A 27,915-nucleotide genomic window follows, 5' to 3' on the forward strand; every position below is an offset into this window, starting at 1 on the left:
GGTCTAAAAACAGGGTACAAACAAAGGAGAAGAAACACAATGTATGTGTTTGTAAATATCAGAACTATCTGTTCAAGCAATTTTGATAAAAGTCAAAAGTCTAACATTTATGTATCAGACACTGAGTGAAGCAGTTTCTTTCTCTTTTATTTTGATCACAGCTTATTTAATCCTAAAGTGATATTGAGAAGTGTTGTTTCTTAATTTTACTCATGAGGAAATTTATGTTGAGCATTATTTATCTTGCCTGGCTTCAGATAGATAAAGGGAAAGAACTAGTATTTGTGTCAGCTGGTTCCAAAGACTGATGTTAGTCTTAGAGTGTGGATCTGAAAGGAAAAAGGAAAACAAATGCTCATTAAAAGGCATCAACAAATCAAGAAGGACATGAAAGATGTAAGACTTTACCAGTAAATTCTTTGTTTTGAAATTTTCTACTTTTCTTAAAACTTTAAATAATATAGATGACAAAAGGAACAATTTTAGGATTATCAGAAAGTCTACCATTTAAAAGATGAAGAGGTTTCGAATTTCAGATTATATCTTTTTGTTTGGACATTTGTTCATTTTCTGTTTTGAAAATGAAGTAATGATACCCCAAGTTGAATTGTAGGAAACTAAGGATCAGTGTATGGAAGTCAAGCAGGTAGCTAGTAATTATCTCAGGACAGATAGTATTTGAAGACTAATACCAGGTGTTATTGTTAGTAAGCTATTTTTTAAAAAGATGTCTGTAAAACATTTCTGTGTGGAACTTGAGCTTACCAATGTCAGAACTAACACACTTATGACTGAAGATGTGGTGAACTTTTTTGTGTGGTTTAAATGGTAATATAACTGGATTTTAGTAAGTAGTTGATTTCATCTTTAGATGACATTTAGATCAATATCAGTTTCCTTTTTTCATATTGATGGGCATGTGTCTCTTATTGTTAAATGTATTTCCTGGATAGCCAGAGCGATTGCTGTTGTTTCTTTGCTCATAAACTGTCAGAGGTAGAAAGGTCCTGTATGATATATTGAAGAACTTACTGTTATGCTAATGTAACATGTCATTATTATTTTAATGGACATTTAAAAATAGCCCCCTCCTGTAACAAAGGATGTGAAACTCTAAATTATTTTCAGCTTCAATGTTATGTTTTACCTAGGAGCAATTCACGAGGTAACAGTCATTATTGAATTCAGAACCTTAATATTTCCTGACTTAGCTTAAGTGAAATATTGATTTCATGGAATTAGGTGGCAGGTGTATCGAAGAACTATTTCCTGAAAGCTTTTAAGTGGCTATATAAAACCTCAAGAATATTAATTCATGCTAAATGAGTAGGTTGGAGTTGTGCTTACTTAATAAGATATTTGCCAAAATGTCCAGAGGACATGATATGCCGAGTTTTGTTTTTAGAAACATTGATAAATGAAGGCAGAAGAACATTTCTATTACCGTTACACAAATATAGTTACTTCCCTATAATTTTAGCAACTATTTAATCAGTTTCCATCTAGTGTGTTGAATAAATGATGTTCCAGATTTAAAATAAATTTACCTGATTTATTTCTTTGGTTACCAGTTTTCTATATTTTTACCCCATTTTGTTGCTGGAGTTTTTGTCTGGTGTACCTAGGTGGAACATTGATATTGCTGTGAAATAATATGCGGGAAATCTTGCTTTGTCTAAAGATACATTTCTCCCAGGGGTCATCAATATGCGCATTTTTTCCTAAAGAAGATGTTTATTTCTGTAAAACAGCGGCAATACATAAATATCAATATAGTAACATCATATGTATATGCAATTTTCTAGTTTTCAAAGACTATTAGCTTAAAATGGTTATTTATTCTCTTTTTTAACATTTGCATTGATTTAACCATTGTCTTTATTTTGCTGTTTTTTTATTTTTTGAAGAATATAAATATGACTTACAACAAAATAGCATTTCTGCAAGTTCTGTTCCTACCGTAATGTCTCTTATGATTCATATTTCTCTGAGGGTAATATTAAACCAAGAACAAGGTTTATTAAATTACTTTTAGGCCCGACTAGTGGATTTTTGAATGTATTTTTAATTGTCAAGTACTGCATTTAAGGAGAAGGTTGCTCTATTTAATTGGGATTGTTGTGTGTTCTGTTCTCAAATCATATATATTTTTAATAGGATAATGTAGACCCTTTGTAAAATTTTAAACTATATTTAATTTTTGACTGTGTTCTTTGCCATCCCAAGTAACTATGATGTTTTAATTTTGCAAAGTTTTTATTGCATAAAGTTACATTTATTTTAAAATTTATAGCACCACTTCTGATCAAAGAACATATTTACCTATGATTAAATTACCTTAAAAATAAAAGTGGTCAAAGAGGAAGGAGTTGTAAGAAAACTAAATTGACATTTGTCTTGTTATATGAATGCCAAATTTAATAGTCACAGTCAGTTTACTTTTAAACATTTTAATCAAACATATAAAGGTAAAATTGTCCAAAGCCAGCAAGGCAGCTGGATTCTTTTGACATTCTGCTGATTAAGGAATTTCTGATAAATAGTTCCAGAGACTTCTGCAGAAAAGGGGTAGGAAGATGAGTCTGAAATGAAATAACTTTGCTTCAGGGAACAGGGAACTCTGATTTCTTAGCTAAAAAAAAAGTCTTTAAGATGATAAATGTTTATTGGGCATATGGTTTGTTAACTGTGTTTGATATGTCAGAGGATTAAAAAGAGGAAAAAACGTTTAAATATAAAATGTTGCATCATTGGAAAAATGCACAGTGGGTAGGGGTTTGCCTTGCACGTGGCTGACTTGGGTTCAATTCCTCCGTCCTCTCGGAGAACCCGTCAAGCTCCTTGTGGCATATTCGATATGCTAAATACAGTAACAACAACTCTCACAATGGAGATGTTACTGGCGCCCGCTGGAGCAAATTGATGAACAACAGGAGGACAGTGCTACAGTGATCATTTAGGTAGAACTTTGACAGAGAAATGACTTTTCACATCTAAAAACTGTAAATTAAGCCTTAAAATAAAAGGGGAACATAATTTACTTTATAAAATATTCTGTGCCTTCATACCAAAAATAGAAAATATTATTGTGAAATTGTAGAAAAAAATTCTTCATTTTTTATAATATTACTAGAGGTATTACATAAGGTGGTGACTAAATCAATTATGGGAAAAATAATGTCTTGAAAACAGTATAGTCAAAGGATATGAACACAAGTCTTTCTGGTGTATAAAACAAAGTAATAGATATGGTTCTGCTTGTAATCACAGACATATAAAGTAAAATAACTAATTTAATATGTTCATTTAACTTTATTTTAAGTGGTGTTTCTTATATATTATGGGCCCAAGAGGAAATAAAAACAACTTAAGAGGACAGTTGATATTCACAAAAATGTCTTTACATAACATATCTATGAATTAATATTGACACTTCTGCAAGACTATCTCAAAGTATTATTGAATATGAAAAAAGCATTACATACACTAAAATATTTTCATCAATACTGTTTTAGTTACAAAATAAGATACATAATCTAAATGTTAGCATTCTTATATCACTGTGTCTTAAATTTGGGCTAAAGTCAGAATCTTTGGAAATATTTAAGAAAAGTGATGGTTCCTGGCTCTATCCAAAGATTATTTTTTAATGTTTGGTATTGACTCAGAATTTCCATTTAAACAAAACTCTCCTCACATATTAAATTTCAGCTACAATTAAAAATAAAACAGACTTGAAACAAGTTGATAGAATATTTTAAATTATTTTATATGATATATATGATGGGATAAATTGTATACTATAAAATTAAATGCTGGATTCAAATATTTAAGTATATTATTGTTCTAAAGTAAATTTAAATAATCAAGCTAGAATTTTGAATACTTTTTAATCTTAAATTGACAGATACTTAGTAATGTTCTTGTTAAAAAATAAGAACTTGAAAACTCCTTCAAGGGACACTCCTTCACTGTTGGTGGGAATGCCGATTGAGTCCTTTTGGAAAACAGTATGAATGATTCTCAAAAAATTAGAAATTGAGCTCCCATTTGACCCAGCAATACCACTCCTGGGAATATATCCCAGAGAGGCAAAAATGTATAGTCGAAGTGACATCTGCACTTGTTTGCTCATTGCAGCACTCTTTACAATAGCCAGAATCTAGAAAAAACCTGAGTGCCCAAGAACAGATGACTGGTTAAAGAAACTTTGGTACATCTACACAATGGAGTACTATGTAGCTGTTAGAAAAGATGAAGTCATGAAATTTACATACAAGTGGTACTAAATGGAAAGTATCATGCTAAGCGAGATGAGTCAGAAAGAGAGGGATAGACATAAAAAGATTGCATTCATCTAGGGGACATAAAGTAACAAAATATGAGATTAATACCCAAGAATAGCCGAGATCAGCACCAGGAGGATTACTCCATGGCTTAGAGGCCAGATGGGCATTCTAGGGGAAAGGGCAGCTCAGATAGAGAAGGGAGCACCAAATAAAGGGTGTATGGAGGATCCTCCCAGGAGGGGAGATGCATGTTGACAGTAGACTATGGACTGAACATGTTTGCCACTCAATGCCTCTTTTGCAGACCACAACACCCAAAAGGAGAGAGAGAACAAAAGGGAATGCCCTGCCACAGAGGCAGAGTGGGATGGGGGGGGATGGGGGTGGGAGGGATACTGGGATCCATGGTGGTGGAAAATGGGCACTGGTGGAGGGATGGGTACTTGATTATTTTATAACTGAAACCCAAGCACAAAAATTTGTAAATCTACAACTGTACCTCATGGTGTTTCACTAATAAAAATTAAAAAAAAAAGAAAACTCCTTCAAAATGGGTTCCCAGTGGCAAGATCTTCTAGATAATTTTCTGTTATAGTTTATTCCTATGTTTGAATGTTGAGGCTTATTCTTCTGTAATAATAATATTCTAAAATTAGAATTATATCTCATATTTGTATAATAAAAACCTTCATAGGAATAATAGAACCCTTTATAGGAATCTTTCCTTATTTTAATCTCAAAAACATTTTCTCCTATAGTTTTAAACTTTTAGAAAATAATAAACTAAGTCATTATTTTTCTCTATTAATATTATTTGTCCATGCCTTTCTGCTTTTACTTATTTATTGTCTTTTGGAGTCACACCTGGTGATAATCAGGAGTTATTCCTTACTCTGCACTAGGGAATTACTCCTGGCAGTGCGTAGGGGAGTACATGGGATACCAGGGATCCAACCAAGGTCGGCCACGCGCAAGTCAAGCTCTCTACCCACTGTGCTCCCACTCTAGCCCGTTTTTACTTTTTTTTTTTAAGCACCTTCTACATGCCATTGGCTCCCCAGTGGTTATTTATAACCAACCAGTAATTCTGAATCATGTTATGTTAAGATGCATATATTTACTAGAGTGCATGGAATACTCTCACCTATGTTGAAACAAATTAAAGGCACTAAATATATTTGATATATTTTTGATAATTCCATAATTCCATATTTTTGTTTTTCATTTTGGGGACCATATTATTGTAAATAGGAAAATCTCTGAAAGCAAATATAATAGTTTTTTAAAATATATTGTGATATAATGGGTGGGTTGGGGAAAGATGACTTATGTTTGACTCAGCTTCATGTTATCTTACAATTTTTATGTATATGGATTGGTTTAGAAAATTATGTTTAAATATAGATTGAAATAGAGAATAATCTAGTGAAACTAAGGAGATATAAATAGAGTAAAATAGCAAGAAAACTCAGTAATAAACTTTTTCTTTCTGTTTTGAAAAAAATTGAATCTACCAAAATATACCATATAACAACAAACTCCAGCTGAAGTAAACAAGTTGGAAAGCTCTTCTATTTGCTTCATACTCGCTTTAAGTAAAAACTAACCAAAACCAGTTGGAGTTCCATTGATTTTCTTCTCTTTGTCCCTGACGCTGTGGCATAAATTTACTGTATGTTGTACAATATAGAATTTTATCACTGTGCTGGAGAGTAGCTAGTAGAGAAGGTAAGGTACTTGCCTTGCATGAGATCAGCTCAAGTTCAAATTCTCAACACCATGTAGCATCCCCTGTGCACTACCAAAGGTCACTTCTGAGCATAGAGCCATGTTTAGCCCCTGAACAACACTGGATATGTCCCCCACATCCCCTCAAAGAGAAACTAAATAAATAAATTGAAACAAGAATTTTGCCATTTAAAATGAATACATAGAGGCTGGAGAGATTGTACAGCAGGCAGAGTGTTTGCTTTGCATGTATCTGACCCAGATCCAATACCCCATATTATTCTCTCAAGCCTGCCAGGAGTGATCCTTGAGCACAGAGCCAGTAGGAAGCCCTGAGCATAGTTGAGTATGGCCCCCCAAATAAAAAAAAATATATATATATAGGTAAATATGTATGTACCCATAAATTCCTAATGAGTGCTTGATATTCATTTTCTAGTAAAGTGATAATGTCTCATTGTGAACTGAATGAGTTTTTCTGGTTGTTGATCTGTAGAGTATACATACTTGGTTTTATCACCAATTATTCTCATGTCTTTCCAAGTCTGTGTCAGTTTATAGTCTCACTAAATACAGATTATTTTCTGTACAGAGCATCTTTTATTCAGAGCATGAGTTTGTGCCTGTTTCTGGACAAAACTCAACCAATATTGGTCACGGCTAGATTTCCAATATTGTTTTACTTTGTAAATTGTGATATATTGCTCTCTCAACATTTTGTGAATGTTTTCTGAGAATCCTGGGGTAATACAAGCCTAATGAAGTCAGCTGGTTGCAATCGCTATAAAATGGTGTTAGCTGCACATTGTTCTCATGATGGGCTGTAATGCCACAGAAGTTCATCAGCCATCATTATCAACAGCAGTGGGGAATTAGTAGTTTTTTGGGGGAGTGAAGACAACGGTTCCTTGATTAGATGAACAAAATATGAAGGCAAGCAGCACAGCAATGAACAGTAAGCCAAGAGTTAAACTGTTACAAATTGCTCTTAAAACCTTAACTGAAAGGGATTAGTAGAACTTTAAAACATGCCCATTTTAAACTCATTATTTTGCAGATGAGAAATTGAGACTTAGAAAAATGAGGTCGTTTTGTAGAAGTCATTTAGCATCTTTACTAGTCATGTCAAAATAAAATAAGCATGGGATTTATTACTTTAACTTGGACATTCAGTAGGTCGATCCTACCATAACTAGATGATGCAGGAGTTTTATTGATATTGTTTTCATATTCCACTCCATACCTTTGCTTTCCATTTTTTTGTTCTACCTTTCTTTGACTATACTTATTCTGAAGGGGTTTCTTTCTTTTGGAGACAGAGCTAGGTGACATCTGATCATTTTTGTACTATTACATCTTATATTCCTTCTGAAAATAATCTGCACTCTCAGTTTTTACTTTTGTGTTAGTTCTCCCAAAGATTCAGAAATGTCTACTGTTTAATCATACAATTTAATATGGCTTGCCTTCCGGTGGGAAAATTGGGACCATTTAATTGATAACTGAACTGGAATCGTATTACTAAAGGGGAAATGCCCTAAAGGAAAGGATAAGAAATTCACTGTAGCCTCTGGTCATGGAAGGGTTCAACACAGGTGACTGCAGACATGAGTTTAATAGATTATAGATGATGGTTCGTTTCAGAAGCTTTATGTCCCCAAATCCATGTTTGTAAATGCTTTCATAGCAGTCATTAAACTCATTTCAGCAAGTACCCTTTGAGTTCTTTGGCACTGCATGCCATGCAATACGAAGTTAAATATGTGTCTGTCTGCTAAGGGAAGCTCAGACTTGGGAATAGTCATGGCATGGAAAGTGGAAGCATAAACAATTTTGATGAAACGAGCAGGAGAGAGATGCAAACTCTTGAGATTGTAATTGAGGAAAGCAGGTCATCTGTGATCACTAAAGACAACGTGTGGTAGATAAGCATGTTTGATTTTGAATGGTAAAATGAAGCTAGGCAAATTAGGTGATTAGAGTCAGACTGTAAGCCAAGACAAGGTGATGGGAAACTAAGGAGGTAAGTAGTTGAGTGAGTTGGATCAGAATGGAAGAAAGGGATCTACGAACCAGGAGGGTCATCTGAGGGTTAGAGAAGATAAAAACGTGGCAGGTGTCAAATGTTATTGTAAAGGATGTTATGTTAGTCTGAAGAATTTATATTTTATTTGGTGTAGAGAGCAGAAACCAATGATTTGATGCATACATACATAAATATACAAAATCCAGTGTATTTTATATACTGATGGCTTGAGGATACTAAGCAATGTGTTGTAATTTTTTATTGTAACATTGTTCTGTCAGTAATGCATAAGCTTAATGTGGGCTGGGAAATACAAAGGCAAGGTATGAAGTTTTTGAGTTATCTTTTGATACATAGGCTCTTTGATGAGGTAAATATTAAATTGAAAGGTAAAGTTTCTTGAGGCAGTTTAATTTGAAAACTATGAGAAGGCTTTAATGCATTGTTATTAGGAGGAGGGCAATACCCTGTCACTGAATGAAAGAAATAGGGAGTCAGGAAGAAGATTGAATGGTAGAGAGAAACATATAAATTTGATTGCTATTTGAAGTATCTATCATTTCATTTATTTACTACATTGCACTATTTTTTCCTAGTTTTATATACCTTTTAAATAATTTTCAAGGCACTTGGCCAATAAAATTAATTATTCCTGCAAAATTATCATTGGGTACAGTTTTTCTAACCACTAAAATAGTTGGGCATTTTCCCTAGTATGTTTCTTGTCATATTGTAATAGGGATTGCAAAATATTGTAATGGTAAGAATCTTTGGCTATGCATTCTTAGGAAACAGATAAGTAGGTTTTTTGACTAAGTAGGATTTTTCAGCAATTTTAGTACATATTAATGTATTTGGTGAGTTTGCAAAAAGAAGAATGCAGCATGCTGATGTTCCTAAACTCATTTGAAACTTTATTTTTAAATATCACTTAGGTCTAATATTCCTGAGAGCACATCTTAGAAATGCTGATGAAAATGCTGCAGTATTGACTATTAGAAACAAGACAGGAGTGTGAATACCTACAGTAGAATAAAGACATTTACGTTTTCATATGAGACATTTATCGTACAGATACAATAACAATGTCTTTTTTATATGAGATATAAAATGAAATCCACTTTATGAAATTACCTACTTTGGTTTCAGAGGATATATCCCTAGGATTTAAATGAAATGATTATTTGAGATTCAGTGGTGGGAAAATAGTGTTTAGTCCTGAACACCAACAATGGCCATTGGTGATGGCCCCTACGTTGGAGTTTGTGGACTAAGAAATTTGTACATGGACTGGGGAAATATCTCACAAGCACCACTGACATTCAGTCCCCAACTCCTATCCCCACCCGCAAACCCTGACACTGCATGAGTTATATCTGGGGAGGAAAAAATTTATACGCTATCATATCTCAGTCAGTTCCTTGAAATAAACTAAATTCCAACTTTTTTTTCTTGTCATACAATATGCCTCAAGTTATTTTCCCATCTCAATCCCTTGTCCTTTATAAAAATATCTATTCAGAGATTTCAGTTCAACCTAAACGGCATTTCTGTTATGTACCAAGTACTGTCAGAATGTAAATTTCTTTCAAGATTAGTTCAATGTGTTTGATGTGTTCAAGAAATTATTAGATTGTTTTTCTTCTTTGGCTATACAATTCTATGGAGAGACATCTCAATTATGGGTGTGAATTCTCTACTATATTCTCTCAAAGTTCTTAGTTTTGATAGATAACCGACAACATCATCTTATGGAGTCTAGATGTTATTTTTAAAATAATATTTTTAAAATATTTAAAATATTTTTAATACCTGCTTTTGGAGTCCTTGTTACCAGTGGTTTGAGTGAAAATGTCAACAGTCATAGCTTAGCTTTTCTTTGTTTCTTTCAAGAAACAAATAATCATATTTAGTCTCCAAGGTTAATGAAGTTGAGGAGGAAACTTTGAGTAGAGAATGTGGGATATTGGGAAGAACATGGTCTCTGGAATTGGCATATATTTATTTTAGCTAGGTCATGTAGTTTTTGTTTGATTGCAATGAGGCTTTTAACCTCTCAGCAGTTCTAACTGATAAGCTGAGAATCAGGCTTTCATTATAAGTTGGCTCATGAGAAATAGTAAGAGTTGCAGAAGCTCTTTCCACATTATGAAATGTTCAGTAAGTGGTTAACATAGTAAGATTTATTATTATCATTCTTCTCAACTTTCACTTAATTTCAAATATCTCTCACATGTGAAAGACTATGGAATGGGAATATAGGTTCTGCCATATATTTACTTGTTTTTCTAGTGAAGGGAAAATTAAATTATATAAAAATTTCCTGAAGCAATTCTTTACATTACCGATGAACTATTTAAATTTTCCATTTATCATTTTTGTAGCTCTAGATTTGGATTAGAGTAGTCATGGTATTCATATTACATAATAGAATAATAGCTAACACTTTTAAAACATTTATAGTAGATCAAAGTTCTAAGCAATTTATGTGTTTCAGTTAGTAAAATATTTAGAATAGTCCCCTGTGAAATGGTGACTTTTATTATTCACATTATGTAGTTGAGGAACCTGAGACCCAGGACGTTGAGTTCTTCATCACACAGCTGGTAGAAGAGTCAGCTTTGGGAGTTTTGGCTGACTGGCTCTGTAGACCACTGAGCCATATTCCTTAGACTCAGTTGTCTTTCTGAGTATAGCAGGGAAAATATATTATGTCACGCTGTGCATAGTTTTAGAAAAACAATTGCCCAATATTTGTTCATGCACTGACATGTTCTTTCTTGATATCAGTTATGAAAGAAAACCATCTCACATCTTATATGTTATAGGTCTTAAAAATGATAATTAAGTTGATATGGTTTACACATCTATAGGACTACTTTATAATTTCCTTATAGGTGCCATTTTACAGCAATACTAAGAGAACTTTTGTCCTTATATTGATATTTTGGAATTATTTTATCCTAAAACAAAAAGTGAATTTTGTGCAGATGGCTATATGAATTTGTATATACTATCTGTGATAACTTAGGTATCAGCAGTAAAGTGGACGAAAGATCTAAACTCAAAAGTCTGTTCATAGTCTAATATCTTTTAATGATGTTTATACTATAAGAGACACATTTTTCATTTTGGAGTCTGAAATTGTTCTCTAAATTTAAGAAATTATCCCAGATATGTTCTTTGGTAACTATTTCTTATAGCAATATCCCCATCTAATAAAAGAGTATTAGTATTACATTCATAACATTATCTTATGAACATGTTCAACATTGAAAATCATTGAAAATATTGTAAATATTCTTCACAGAAAAATATAATATTCTTTTATATTTGACCCACATTATTTTTATTTTTATAATTTTAGGGCTTTATTCTTTGTTATTACTCATATGCCAGTGCTCATTACATAATTCTATTTTCTTAGTGGAACTGTGGCCCCCTAAGTTTGGGAAACTGGTCATCAAACTAAATTTTCAAAATTGCTGTCAGTAATTTTTTGGTTGCTTTTATGTGCTGGGATTACTAAGAAAATGTATATGAAGAACTGTCAGTCACTTAAAGGACTTTATGTTTCTCAAGAGAAATAAGCTAGCTTGATTTTGGGGAGGTGGCTGTTAGCCATCTAGGTTACTGATTTGTTAATTTGATATATAGACATTGTGCATCAATATTTAGTATTTGTCATTCACTGATAGAATTGGTTTAATTCTATATTATTAATGCTGTGGCCATTAAATGCATAAATAGTTAAATTTCAGAGTGTGTGTTAATTAAGTTTTTTACAGTTTCAAAGGCTTTCTTGTGTGTATGAAATTGATATATAGACAGTTAAATACACAGATACCATAGTTTAATTTTCTCATGGTGACCTCAAAGATCAGGTATGAGAATGAAAGTATTACCTGAAGTATCAGCTGAAACACCCCAAATGATTGATTTCCTCTTATCTTTTATAATTAAGATAGTCCCATAAGCTGTCATCCCTTAAAAGCTAATATAATACTTATTTTGAAGAGGGAGTGAGCATATAATTGTTTCTATTAATTTATATTAATAGTCCTTATCACAATAACTAATAATGCAATTTAATGATTACTTCTTAAATTTGTTGAACTTTAAACCTACATTGTTCTGGTCTAATTACTTAATATTCCATTATTAATACTCTTTATTTAATATTTGAAGTATGAGAAATAGCTTTCATTTAACGCTTTTAATTAATAAGTAGTGAAAGACTTAGACTAATTAAATCTTAAAAGCATTATTAATTTATATATTAAGGAATGAAGGACCTCAATTATGATGTTTTCTTTATCAAGTCTACTTATATTCTTCTAATTACATTCCCCAGGTATTCTTCTAGATTTTAAAAACTATTAAAATGGGACGTCCGTTCCATCCATTAAATGTACCCTATTAGTTAAATGTTTTGTATTCTGTCAGCAATTTGATGTGATAAAGCAATGGTTTTTATGTAGTTCACATGGCACTGGGGCTCTGCAACATATCTCTGGGGGTTCTTTGATGTCTAGACAGTTTAAATTATGCCTTGGAATTCCACCCCTGTTATGCTTCAGGGGGTATGGGAAATGAAAACAAACCAGAAGGGCTCCACAGAGCAGCATGGATCAGGAAAACAAACAAGTAGAATAAGCTGTATGTCTACCCTGGCAGGTGTATAGGAGAGGCCCAGTTCTCAGGAATGAAGGAAAGGAAAGAAGTGGGAACAGCTACTCTCTTGCTTACTTATTTCTCATTACCTTAGTATATAAAAATGCATGTGTTACTTTGACACAGTGAAAACATAGAAGTATTAATGAAGGTCAAAATTGCTTTTTTTGTAACAGTTCCCCAGTTTGTTCTTCCTTATGAGCAGTCAAATCTCTTTAGTATTTCTTATGAGTTGCTCTATTGACTGAAATAGAAACAATTATATTGTAAGTTGTAAAACTAACTTTCTTTTCTCTTTTCCTCTTTTTTGGGGGGTTCCCTTTCATATATCGGATGCCATGGTTCTTCTACCTCATCTTTTTAGAAAGTAAGTAACTTGAAATTTTAAAAATATTTTTGTGACATCAGTGTTTCATTGTTTTATATCTATATACAGATATATTTTCTTATCCTATAATTTCTGATTGAGCCCTTACATTAAGAGGAAAGATTTTTTTAATTGAGAATAAAAATGTCAGAAGGAAATGGAAAATGTATTAACATTATTAAAAATATGCACCTCTAATGTTTATTTTCCTCAACTTTTCTCATACTTGAAGTTAATCACTGCTCTGTATGGTTCAGATGTACCTGCATATATGTCTTTATCAAGCAAGCCAAGATGTACTGTTTGATCAATTTTTTTTTATCAAGATAAAAATAACAAAATTATGCAGCATGCTCTTATTCTTCAATCATGGTTAAAGATATTAATTTCTTCAGGAAAAGTATTCCAAATTTTCTAAATTTTCTGGACTTGTTGAGAATAATAGCAAGAAGTAAATTTTCCAAATGTGTTTCCTGCTAATATTCTGCACTGGGTGATATAGCTACTTTTTAATAGGCACTTAGCTCTTTTGATGCTAATGTTTTATTGTTTTTAAAGAAAATGGACCATATAATTAGTTTTTTTCTCTAAAGAAATGTAAGTGATATGCTTAAAACAGTGACTAATTCAGCCAGTTATTTGAATTGTAAAATTTGCATTTGTTTGCAAAATTTTAATTCTTTTAAAATGCAAATGTTATGCATTTTTGAAGTAAAAACAAATTTTGTATGTTGTCATAGGAAATATTTGGAAAAATTACAGTGCTCACAGTTGGAAATTTATTATATTATTTGATTTTCATATTTTTAAATATTTCTATAGTGAATATTAAGTTTATTGACTTAATACACAGTATAGTTTAATAGTATATTCATGCTTAACTGAGCTTATTTATGAAGCTGAGTGCCTGTAACATATTTACAACAAGCATAGAATTAAACTGGTATTTAATTGTCAATTTGTCGTCTACAATTATCTTGCTTTACTGTACCTTAGAATGGAAATGTAAATTACTGGGTGTTAAATTATATTTGCTCAAGTTTATTTTAGTTGTTTTAAAATCTGTATAGTCTTTAATAGTCTTAATCTGAATTCTGGAGTTGTGCCTTTTAATTTACGAATAAAGAACAGGGAGAATGTATGAGGTTTAATATTAGCTGGGCAGTATTATTAAGTCATAGTTCTTAAAGTTGACATTGTATCATTTATAGGATTCATTTTACTTGTACTGTTAACAACTTCTTGCCTCCTCCCTATATAAAGTTGGTATTTCTGTCACTCTTACTAAATTGCAACATCAGAAATGTGTCATAATAATAACCATCTTCAAATTGTCTATTCAGTCTGAGGAGAGGACTGATAAAATGGTAAAATGTATATACATATATATAGAAGTGATTTACTGTAACATGTATAACATTATTTAAAATTTATTCATGAGCAGACATTTCTGGGGAAATGAATATATTTTACTTTATAAAATATGCCTAGTCCACTTATCAGCAAACCATCTTTTGAAGAAAATATATAATAAAATGAAATCTCTAAGTTTGTAGATGCTTTATGGGCAAAGATATTACATAAATGCAGAGTATTATTTCCATATGTACTTTAGTGTTATAACTCCTTTGTTCATGAAAAGTTTGTATTAAGGCTCCTGCTTCTTGTTAAACCTGATGGAATTATACTGATGTGTTGGCACAGAGAAGTTGCTTCCTAAAATAATAGAATCTTATTATTAATATAATGCTTACAAACCTTCCTGACCATGATACACATACATGCTGACTTGTGCTGTTAAGTATATTATATTGGCAACTCAGCAAATTTGACTCTTTTATTTTACCAGTAAGCTTTCTTTCTCCTTACAGAAGTAAAATTAGAATTCTTTTTTAGTCACATAAAATTATCTTTCTGTCTTAGAAATTCAAACTTTGGAAGTTTAGTATGATGGAGTTTCCCTTGTCCCAGAATATTTTAGATTATACACTTAACCCTTAGAGGTGAGTAGGATAGAGTTGGACTTTTAATGAATAGCAGTTTGGCCGATTATTGATCTTCTTAGTATATTAGGATATGTATGGCAACATAACTAAAAAAAATGCTAATTCTAGTTCTAAATTCTAGTCTTTAAACTATTACCTTATAAATAAAACACAAAAGTGTAGATTTTAAAATCTACCCTAGAAATACATTCATATTATATATTTCATAAATACCTTTATGAGTGCATAAATACATTTTAGTGATGTTTGTAAATATGTGTTCTGATATTTTTAATAATTGGTTTTATTTTTTAAAAAACTCAGTTGATTTCATCATTTAGTCACTTTCATCTTTATAACTGCATAATATTAGCTGGGCAGAATTCCCAAACACTTCTTTATTTGACAAATCTGAGTAAAGAAATGTCATTGTAGAAACTGTATAAGAAATTTAAGTAGAGATAGAGATATAGAGATTTTTACTGGGCCATCTGAGAAATGCAGTCCTATAACTTAAGTACTTGTAATTTCAAATCAGTTCCTTCCTCATTTCCCATTAATCTTTTGTTGCTATTCAACCTATAGGATGGAGCTGTCCTTGAACTTGGTTTTTTTGATCATTCAAGTGCAACCATCAAGTTGTCTGTAATATTTTAAAACTGAGGCTTCGTAGCATTATTTTTTAGATCATACCTCTTAAACATTTGGTCTTGGGTTTCTTTGAAATACAGTGTTGGTTGCTTTTATGAATAGAAAGATAATTTCAATTCAGGAGACTTTTTGCCTGAAGCCTATAAGACAGATGCATCTGATTAACTTTGGTGAAACTGGACTGGCCTGTTATTGTAATGTAGATGTTTTCGGGTTGGGAGGATATTTTAAAAAGGCATGTGAGAGGGGGTCTTTTTTTTTAGAGTGAGACCAAGAGAACAATTTTCCACAGAAGCTGCATCTGAGACTGCTTCATTTTTGCACACTTTTATTTTCTAGTGGAACTTCTCCATTAGCTTGTCTGAATGCAATGCTTCATACTAACACTCGAATAGGGGATGGAACATTCTTCAAAATCCCTGGAAAGTCAGGCCTCTATGCTCTCAAAGTAAGTTGGATTTTCTACATATTAATGTCTAAGTTATTATGATATATCATGCACTTTTAAAGACATGTGAAGGTAAACAAATTAGATTGGGGTGAAGGGTAGAATGATCCCTGTGCCTTTTAAGTATTTTCAGATGTCTTAAAAATGATTTCATATTAAGAATAAACAATGACGTTTTTCTTTAAAGGAAACATATCTGTGGTTTTGATTCAACATATGGTAATGGAAATACTTGTGGCTTCCTTAAAATTCTTGATTTTAAAAAATTTTACATGAAGGAGTGCCACGAACAATCAGCCAAGAGCATAAATGATCACAGTTAACCATAAACTCTTTGACTTAGCGACACTAATTGGTATATACTTCACACCTGTGTGTATGCCTTTCTCTTTTTAAAAAACATAATAAATATATACTTCTGAAAAACTTGGTGATTTAAATCAATTATTTAATATTAAACTACCTCACATAAATTTTACCAATAGTGTATGTCTGTTAGGTAAGAGTAAAGGGATGAGATAAAATCTTCAGATAACTGAGTCTGAATTACTTTAGTTTAATTTTCATTCCCATCTTGAATGGAAAATGCTTTCACAGATGTAAAACTCTAGAGGACAAAAGATTATAATGGTCTTCAGGTTGTGCATAACTTGGAACAAGTAGAGTCAGTATTTCGTCTACATTTTCTTTTAAAAGATGTTTTTTAATACTAAAAATTAGACCTGCTAAAGAAACAGATTTTTTTTTGTCACTGGGTGTGTTTCAGAAAATAACACAGGTTATTCAAAAGAACTTGTAATATCACAGTCATAGTTTTGTAGCTAATTGGTACTTAATTACTATTCCAAAATCTGAGTTGTTAAATCACTTTTTGCATAGGAAATATGTAGAATAATTTTTAAAGAAAATAACATGTCAGAAGAAAGTTTTATTTTTGCAGTGGTAATATGAATATTATCTCAGTAATTTACTTTCCCCTGCATATTACCTTTTGGTTTTGCTTTTTTTTTGCTTCAAAGAGTGAATTAAGTCTGAAAAATGAATTTGTTTTGAAATTCTAAATAACAGTAAACTGGTAGTATTGTAGAACATTAAAAGTAGTTTGAAAACTTTCAGTTGCTAACGTTTATCTCTGTCAATCATCATTTTAAAAATCAATATAGAAAGAGGAGTCATCATGCCCAGGTGATGGGGCTTTGGATTTAGGCTGTGAATCTGAACTGGATGGCACAGAGATGGCAGAAGCCAATGCCAATGGAGAAGGAAATGGAGGTAAGTTGAATTTCAAAGATTATTCTTAACCCTGTTCTCTTAAGAATTAAGCAAGACTCCACTAATTCACTATTTGAGTCCTCTTTATCATATGTATAAATTTCTTTTTAGTTTTACCGTCTGTTAAGGTTTTTCATTCAATAATTTGAATCAAAATTTGTGTCCTTAAGAAAAGGAAATAGTTGCTTACATAAAAACATTTTTAAAAAACACAACAATTTTGGATTCTCTGGATGATAGCATAGAATGTTCTCAATTCATTTAACCTGAAAGATGTTAGGGTGTTACCAGAATATCTCAGTTTTGTTCTCTTAGATACTCTTATAATGTGAGGACCAGAAAGGTCTGCTGATGTGGGTGCTGAGAATACTTCTGTTTTATTTGTGATTGATTTAATATTTTATTTGATTGTAGGAAATTTATAGAACTTTTTCATTTGTTTGTTTTCAGTAAATTAATCTTAGTGTTAATATTCCTCACCACATAAAAACTTAAATTCTTATGAAATACTGTTGGAAAGTAAGTGACCTTTCCAAAATTCTGATGAAATAATTTTTCACCTTTGAATTATAATGAACATTTTTTCACCTCTGAATTCTATCAATATTTATCTTTCTCAAGAAACATAAGAATATCTATATATGATTATTATATATATTATATATATGAAATTCTGGAGGTTTCAGTAAAAGGAATAGCTACAAAATGTGATGGAAATGTGGTGGTTCTGGATATCAGTGAAGGTAGACCAACAGGAACTGCTGAACTCTATGTGATCATAAAATAAAGAAATGAGTCCAAAGTTTGAGTGTGAATAGTGTTCCCAGATAGTTTTGGCTAAAGTTTTGTTTATCAGGATCTGTGTGGGGCATATTTAGTGTGAGATTCATTTAAAATATCATGTTGACTCTGTCTTAAATTAATGGCAAAGATCTTGCTAGAGATACACATTTGGAAGTAATCAATTATAGATAATATTTAAAGACAAAAAGCTGATGATATTACTAGTTACATTAAAATAGAAAAGAAAAGAGACCCAAGACTTAAGTCAGAAATTCTTTAATTTTAAGATATTTTAGAGATTACGGAAACAATAAAATAGATGGAAAGTAAATGACAGTAGTAAGGGATTGTTATTATTCTGGAAACCAAATGAAGAAACTATTTCTGTTAAGGAAGTCACTCAAATGTGTTAAATGCCTTTGATCTAGGAACTAAAATGAATCCAAAAAATACCTTTGAATTTTACTTTGTGAGGATAATGATGAACTTGACAGTTCAAGAGAATGAAAGAAAAATTACAGTTGCAGACAGTTTTTGTAAGGGTCTTTGAGGAAAGGGGAAAGTTTTTGTATACAGAGAGTTAAAGAGAGGATTAACATCTTTGACAACAATCTTGCATTGGGAAACTTTTTTATAAGGCTAATCCTGAGAGTGCTTAGGGTTCATTCCTGACTCAGTTTAGGTAACACTCATAGTCCTGGGGATTGACCTGTGGTCAGCCTTATGCAAGGCAAAGCCTTAACTTCTATACTATTTCTCCAGCCCTTTAAGGATACTCATAAAGTTGAATATGAAACTTGAATTTAATTTGAAACCAGAGAGCATGGGTGTATATTTTTCTCTGTGCTATTCAGAACCATTTTCTAAGTATAGCGGAGCTAATGAGTTTGATTCAAATAGAGCTTGGGGTTTTTCCTGATGTAATCATGAAGCAAGATAAGAACAAGAGAGTTGAGGCGTGATTGGAATTAAGACCAACATCCGTGAAATCTTAGCTGTTGGGGAGGTGAGGGAATATAGGATTGTGTGAGGGATGGTGTGGAGAAGGAACTCACCTTACGATAAAAAATGCTGTTTGATTTGGTGTTCTAGAGAAGATGCATTAGAAGGATAGGTGATTTGAGAGTAGACTTCATTAAATTGATTTTAAGATAATATGAAATATTTACTTTCATGAAATGAGAGAAAATAGGAGTCAAGTTTAGGAATTTTGGCACAAATGGTTGGACAGTATATATTCACTTGGTTGAGGAAACCAACAATGGCTGAAATTTAGAAGCCCTTGGTTGCTCAGACTAGAGTCATAGGATTGAGCTTTGTCTTCCAGGATTTCATTCTGCCTTTTCTTATTTGCACAAAGGTAGTAAAGGTTGCTGGTGACCTTGGTATAAAATATTAGAAAATCATCTGGTGGCTTTTGAAAGAGATTTAGGAGCTAAAGTCTTTACAAACATATTAGACTGTCACAGGAGTTGTTAGATAATAGGTACAGCAAGGAATGGTATGTATGATCTCATGAAATCAGAGACTTAAAAATGCTTGATGGAAAGAGTTGGAGAAATGGTGCAGCAAATAGCGTACCTGTTTGCACATGGTTGACCCGAACTCAGTACTTCAGATTGTCTGAGATCTGCCAGGAATGACTGCTGAGCATCGACTCAGGAGTAGTCCTGTATCACAGCTGGGTGTGTATTAGCAACAATAACAACATCAGCAACAATAATAACATGATGATGATGGATGGATAGTGGGAAATAGTACAGTGGTTTCTGTTCCAGACAAGTCCCCACCCTGGGCCAGATCTTTAGCACCACGTGCCCTCCCAAGTGCCTTTGGGTGGAGTCCTGGATTCCTCTGAGGATAGCCCTGGAGTACCACTGGTGTAGCTTTGGTGGTTTCTGGCCCCACGTGTTCTGTGTACATTCTGAGGTTCTAGTATTAAACCACCAACCTGGTTGGCTGAGTATTGCTGGAGGTAACTGGAGTCTCCTGAGTACTTCTTGGGATCTCCAGTAAAAAAGATGGTAAGTTTACTAATGACTAACTGAATTCCGAAGGAAACTCGTGGGAAGGCTCTAGTGGTGAGGAAGGGGTGGGAGAGAGAAGGAGAATATTTAGTCAATAAAGCAAAGATAAGTAAGTCCCCTAATTTGGAATGTGAATAATTCACAAAATAATACATACACATCTTCAGCTCCTATGACCAAAACCAGATTTCCTGGCCTCCCTTTTGAAGTTTATTATAGAAATTGCTTTGGGGATTACTGAGAAAATAGTAGATAGCTTATTTCCTTGTATATTCCTTCATTTGCCCACTTAGGCATCTTTTTGCAAACCATAATTGCTTCTTATAGGACAATTACATTTCCTGCCCATGCAAATACCATATGCTTTTTGTGTATATGTGTATATAGCCCATTAAACTAGTCTTAGGAACCATTTTCAAATCAACATATTGAAAATGTGATGAGTGCTTAACAATTTCCGGCATTTGTAAATCATTTACATGCACATTCTTTAAATCTTACAACATTTACTACAATATAGGGAACATCTTAGACTTTTTTATATTGTCTTATTTATATTATTATTTTTTAACCTCTAAGGAAAGTAATTTAAAAGAGGTTGAATATTTTATCCAAGTAATAAAGCCCAGGTCACGGTCACGGTCATGGTCCTCCCGTTGTTCATCAATTTGCTCGAGCGGGCCCAGTAACGTCTCCATCATGAGACTTGTTGTTACTGTGTTTGGCATATCGAATATGACACGGGTAGCTTGCCAGGCTCTGCCATGTGGGCAAGATACTCTCGGTAGCTTGCCGGGCTCTCCAAGGGGGACGGAGGAATCGAACTCAGGTTGGCCATGTTGGCCGATTGTAAGGCAAACGCCCTACTGCTGTGCTATCACTCCAGCCCAGGAACAATCAATATTTCCTGGATAATGAATTCTAGTTTTTGGTGGGGTGGGGAGTGTGGGCTTACCCCTGATTCTGTACTCTGGGAACAATCCTGATGGGGTCGGGGTTCCATATAGGGTGCTGGGCATCTATCACCCATTTTGACCATATACAAGACAAGTGCTACCCACTGTATAATCACTCCAGCCCCTGAATTCTACTGCTTTCATAGTTGTGTTGTATGTGTGTATGACAATAACACACTTACAACCCATTCACCCAGCTCTGACCATTGCGCTACTCTTCTGGAGCCACCAGTAACACTGTCGGCCAGTAGTCATCTTTGAACATGCCTTTCCAATATTTGTCCAAATCCATTCTGATTACAAACTTGAAAAGGGGGAATTCCTGACTTATCTAAATAAAAGAGTGCGAAATCCCATGCCTTTTTTTTTAAACAAGTTGATAAATTTCCTAAAACTGAGCTGGTTTCAGTGGTCTGATTTTAATATACATTTGATCCAGACATTAGAATGATATATTTTGAAAATATGATCAGAGAAAAAAGAGAGATTTTTGCACGTGGGAGGAACAAACATCAAATGGGAGAAGAGGACAGAAAAAATGTGACCCACCATCTACTTTTTAAAATATCCCTTCCCCCCTTACCTTATTTCTCCTTTAGGATAAAATAGTGACGTGGCTGTCACGGTCACTGTCACTGTCCTCCCGTTATTCATCGATTTGCTCGAGCGGGCCCAGTAAGTCCCCATTGGAGACTTTGTTGTTACTGTGTTTGGCATATCAAATACATCACAGGTAGCTTGCTGTGTGGGCGAGATACTCTCGGTAGCTTACCGGGCTCTCCGAGGGGGGGCGGAGGAATCGAACTCGCGCTGGCCATGTTGGCTGCGTCCAAGGCAAACGTCCTACCGCTGTACTATCGCTCCAGCCCAGTGAAGTGGCTAATACTATCAATTGGTAATATATCAGTGAGACAATTAAAAATAAGCTTCCACTACCACAGAATTATTTCAGATTAACAGAAATTATTGACGTTTGTTGCACTGTTGAAAACAAGTAAGCAGTGAAGTATTGGAGAAATACTCACTTTTCAAAAGATGATAATAAAAAAAGACATTTTAGCAGTTTGATTCTGACACTTGAGTCCTTAGGTAAAGGTCATTGTAACTTACAAAACCAATAAAAATAATGCCTCAGTCTCGTGTATTTCAATTAGTTGACCAGCACAACACAATATTTTTAAATGGGAAATATTTTGCCAATATATTGAAAGTTTTGTTGAAAATTTTTACACCGTTGGAAAAGTATGGTGTTACTGATTGCAAATTTTTTAAAATGTGGGGAAAGTATTATCTTGCTGATTGCAGAACTATAGTTATCCTTTTTTTTTCCTTGGGCTCCTAAATGACTTCTTAAGTTAATTATAATTAGACATAATAGACTAAAGAATGTAAATACTTCAAATGTTAAAGTTTTGCTCTAGAGACACGTGTGTGATTTAGGTGAATCACTTGATATATCTGTGTTGACAACCCATGACCATTTATGCCAATGTAAGTATAGATCTATGTCACCCGAAGAAATTATTTTGAATTTTATGAGCTATTTTAGTCAGAGATATATGGGTATGTTTGTGTCTGAGTTGTTTTCTGAACATAATACATTGGTATATCATGAGTTTGCTCACACATATTAACTTGACTTACAGTGTTGTGCTAGCTGCAGAACCCGTACATATTTTATAGAAAATGATAGTGTCAGTAGTCTTTACCCTCTTCACATTCTATTTATAACTTGTCATTAACAGGAAAAAAATGAGTTTCTCCTATTGTGTCACTAATCTATTTTTATGTTTAAATCAACAGCAATCATCCATTTTTTTTAATGAGGGAACTGGAGGATATACAATTTTCATCCACAAAGATCAAAAAAGGTTCTTGTTATTAATCCAGATGGCTTTCAGGGAGAAAGAAGCAGTTCAGCAAGGAATTAGTATTTTAAAAGTCTGTACTTAGGGGAAAAAATTATAGAGGACAGATACCCTATTAGTCCTTAGATCCCAGGGTAAATAATGATCCCAACATTTGAAGAATTTTATGAAGTCCTTTTTCATTATTCTTTACGGGCAGTTTTATAAGTGGGTTTCTGATTGTATGATTTTTGGCAGGGTTATGTTAACTTAATGAAACATTATTCAACTCGCTCTTTGTTTTTATTGGCTCAGAGGGCAGAGTTTGAGGAGCCCTTTTAAAAAGTGAAAAGTGCTTTACTCTGGCCTGAAGTGTGTAACTAGGATCTCTGCTGAGACATCAATTACATACAGATGAGGAGCTTCATGTGGGAAGTGAGAAGTGGACTAATGAAGGCTCAGACCCCCTCAGGGAGCCGTCCTGCTGACAGTTTGTCCATGGTAATTTTATACAAGGGTGGGAGCATGGAAAATGAGGACACTGTAGCTGTGAAGGGAGCATTTAGAATAACTTTTTAAGATGTTGCCAACCTATTTGGTGTCTCTTTCCTCTTGGTGTTATTGGTCTTATTTTGCAAGAGGCTTTTCAGTAACTTGTCTGTCACCGCTCTGGAGGGAATTTATGTGGGATGGTAGCTGTGTCTTCATCTTTGTGTTCACAATCAGTTTCTACCTGACAGCGCCGAAGAGAAATCTTTTACATGAGGGAACGGAATTCTTTCAGTCACTGCTGCTCTCTTGATTTTCTTAGGAAAGCGGGATTCTTCTTTTATCTCACATTTGCATTTTTGCTCAGCTTTGCTAGCTCCTAGAAACACCTGCTCTCCATTGGTGGCCCAGAGAAATGCATGGCTGTGAAAATGATGTTTTTACAGTTACACAGAGAAGAAAACCCAGAGGAAAGAGAATACTCTTCACAGTAAGAAATGACCATTGGCAGGATATGAAACTTCCTCTGCCCACTCTCTTTCAGTCTCCTGTTTCTCATCCCAGCCCACGGCTTTTACATTTTGCAAGTTTGAGGGACTTCAGAAATTGGTCCACTCTGGATCCTCTTGGCCAGTATTTTGCTTACATCAGTCAATTCGAGTTGACATTATTAGCATCTGTCCAGAAAGAAAGGGATCTCACAATATCTTTTGTATTTTTCTGTATTTTTGATAACCTTTATACTCAGTTTTTCATCATTGCTGAAATCCTTTGTGTCTTTAACTAAAATAATTTCTCCCCCCTCCCTTCCTGATGATGTAGAACAGCTGGGTGTCCTCCAGATACCGCTCCCTTCTTCTCCCAAGGACTTATCCCCACTCTTTCAAACATTGCTTAAAGATGATACTGTTTCCCATTTCTTTTACCCATTAGGGACCTGCTTTTCCTTACAGATTCCCCTTGAACTGTGAACTCTTGTTCTTGTGCAAATGGATTCTGGTCTATTTAAACAGACCAGAGTAACAGAGTAAAAGAAGGTTTTCTTTGTAAGCACAGATAAAGTGATCTATTTAAGTGTACTTCCCCCCCCCCCCTTTTACTTGTGCTATTCGAGAAGTGGTCATAATAGATAAAGTTTTGAAAGAGAGTGTGATCTCATTATAAAAACAAACTCCCTCTGAAATAAAAGCAAAATGAAAGTATTTCCCCAGTTACTCATCTTAACCAGACAAATTTCCGTTTTATTTATATAGTTTATGATTCATATATAGAAACAGTGTACTCCTGACCTTTAAAAAATAAAGTGCATTTTTCACAGATGCTGGATAATTTATTATCCTTTCTCTCCAAAGTGAAGCACATAACCATTTCTCAGTCCCCCTAAATCTCATACCTAACTCTACTTATTGTACTACAGTTGATCTTTTCTCTGTTCAAGTATAAAATAGTAGTGATGCCCATGAGTGAAGCATTTAGCCTTGACCTCTGCTAACATTTAATGATATTATTCCTGCCTGCTTTCTGTTTCTGCATCAATTACTTTACTTCTTTATAGATATTTCAGGGATGTTATGCTTTATGGAATATCACAGGTACAGTATCAGAATAAAAGAAATAGTTTATAATGTGTGTCTCTCCCCCTCTAACACACATACATACACACACATAAACACACACACATTACTGTGTTATACTTCAGTTCTAAAGGAGGAATCTGAGGTGATTCTTTGAGAGAGTCAAATGGTTAAAGGTCTGGTATGTTTTGTACAAAATTTTATGTTCAATTGAGTTTCTTTTTTCTATATCAGTTTATGGGAGTATTTTACATACACCCATATTTATGAATATCCATATGTACATATGCTCTGAGATACCAGTATTACTAGATTTCCTTGGTGTTGAGGTATAGTAGAAGGAATTCCTATAGCTTTGGGTCAGGATGCAATGTTCCTTCTGGTCACCTCTGGCTTCATTATTCTGTCACGCACAAACAAAGGTGCTTCAGATCGTTTTGTAAATATTTCAGTGAAATGGCAATATATATGGTTATCTGATATCAGATAAGCATAATATGTAGCATATAAGATAAGCCTTCAAAATCATCATCACAAGGGCTAGGTATCATGGGGGCTAGATTGATAGTACAGCTGATAGGGTTTTTATTTGCACACAGTCAAACTGGGTTCAATGCCCCGCATACCATATGGCCCCCAGAGCACTGCCAGGAGTTAATTTTTTTTTCTTTTTGGGTCACACCCAGTGATGCGGAGATGTCACTCCTGGCTCTGCACTCAGGAATTACTCCTGGTGGTGCTTGGGAGGACCATATGGGATGCTGGGAATCAAACCCAGGTCTGCCGCGTGCAAGGCAAATACCCTACCCTCTGTGCTATCACTCCAGCCCCAGGAGTTAATTCTTGAGTGCAAAACCAGGAGTAAGCTCTGAAAAACCTCTTAATTAGAAGATGCCTACATAACAACAACAACAAAAAAGCTATAACTGCAAAATCAATAAGGTATCCAGGAATACATCTTGTAGGAACATTTTATTTACACACACACACACACACACACACACACATAAAGTTGATATTATTATCATTTGATTCTCCAGTCCTTTTGATTTATATTTATTTTTTTATGTAGATATCTTCTAATTAAGAGGAGGGCTTATTTGCATAAATAAAGTAGATGATAAAAAATACTTTAGTTATTGGGTAAAGTATTTGGTGAAGCCGAGGCCCTGGGTTGATCTATATTATTACAAAAAAATAACTACACTAAGTCGTTTTAGGTACATTGTATTCATAGATGACATTTTAAATGTTATTTAGTACCAGTACTTACAGTGTTTTGTTGCTTTCTCTTTTGAATGTTTATTAAGGATGAACTGTTATTTCCTATTATTTTATTGCTATTATTGCTCTACTTAATTGCTGGTTTTGGCACTTTATATCCTTTGAATATTTTCTTTAAATTCAACAATGAAACTTGTTTAAATCCAAATAGACATACTTCTGGAACTAGAAATGTTTTAGGAGAGGAAAATTCTCCTTAGTTTGTATCCAGAAAGGATTAAAGAATTATATTTCCTCTGATTATGAAATAGAATCCAGGAAAGATTTAGTTGAGGCCAAATGGGTTTCCCTGGCATTCTTAAAGTTGTTTTTTTAAGACAGTTTTTGACATGTATTTTGTTGCAGCATATCTGATCACTGTGGGCATTATGCATAAAACACATTACAGTCCTGACAGTGTTTATGATGGTGCAAATATACAAAAGAACTTGCCATTAGAAAATACATTTGAGTTGTCTACTTTTGAATCTTGAAAATAACTTTATTCATCACTGCTACATTTTCATAGTCCTGATCTTTCTTGGGAAGATTTAATAGTTCTATACTACTCTTCTGTGTGTGTGTATGTGTGTGTGTGTGTGTGTGTGTGTGTGTGTGTTTTAAAGAAAAACCATATTGTCTCGAAGTCAATATTTAAGTATTATTCACTATTTTCCTCCTCTTCAGTTTACAAAGTATTTGCCATGAAGTTACTCAATAAACTTTTGAAATTGAATGAATTATTATGAAATAAATAATGACTAAGTTTTCTATTTAAATGTGATTAAGTTGAGAAGGGTGCCAAGGTGTTTTCCTAATGTTATGTTTTCTTTTATTTAAATGTTTTTAATTTATAGAAACAGTGTTAAGCCTATAGAATATATCACTATCATTTCTACAGCCAACAATTTGTTTTGAGAGCATCTAGTTTGCTTTTGCAGAAAACTGAATAGTTGGAGAACTCGTAAAAATAAAATTGTTCTTAGTGTGTTCTCTCATCTATGAGTTGATTCCATCATTAAACAGCAGTTACCCCAGATAACCTACTTCTCATATGATTGAAGGGGTATAGAGCAGTTCATAATAGCAATGATCTCTATTGCAGTGTATCTGTCATTCTCATATCTGATCTGTGTTGTAGTTTGTTCCCTTAGAACTTTTGCCATTTCCAGTGAACGTTGCAATTTGGCTTGTACTGTTGTGTCAGGGTGGAAGGGCAGCGCTGGGGATTTCTTTCAACTCAGTGCTCTGTGGTTGCTCCTAGCCATCATCAGGGAACTCTGTGGAGCCCAGGATTGAATCCACACATCCAGCATGCAAAGCATGTCTGCCAGCACTTCGAGCTATCTCTCTGGCCCAGCATTGTGATTTTTAATTTGGATACTTAAGTTATGTTTATTTTTATATCACTATAAAAAGTCACCTAACATTGACTTTCCTGTTGAAATTAGGCAGTGAATAAAGATAATAGAAGGAAATTTATCTACAGTAAGTGGCAGATCATGTGACTTCCTATTAACTTGCAAGGATATTTTT

General features: G+C 33.6%; 1 protein-coding gene across 1 annotated transcript in view; it reads left to right on the plus strand.

Moving 5' to 3' along the window:
* Positions 1–27,915, plus strand: part of ASXL3 (ASXL transcriptional regulator 3) — a 178,150-nt gene that overhangs the window by 50,998 nt on the left and 99,237 nt on the right. The window contains exons 3-4 of the mRNA XM_056138275.1: positions 16,060–16,168; positions 17,332–17,440. Of these exons, the coding sequence (XP_055994250.1) occupies positions 16,060–16,168; positions 17,332–17,440 (218 nt within the window). The remainder of the gene's footprint in view (positions 1–16,059; positions 16,169–17,331; positions 17,441–27,915) is intronic.

The sequence above is a fragment of the Sorex fumeus genome, unplaced genomic scaffold (assembly GCF_029834395.1).
Source record: "Sorex fumeus unplaced genomic scaffold, SorFum_2.1 ptg000128l, whole genome shotgun sequence".
Lineage (NCBI taxonomy): Eukaryota > Metazoa > Chordata > Mammalia > Eulipotyphla > Soricidae > Sorex > Sorex fumeus.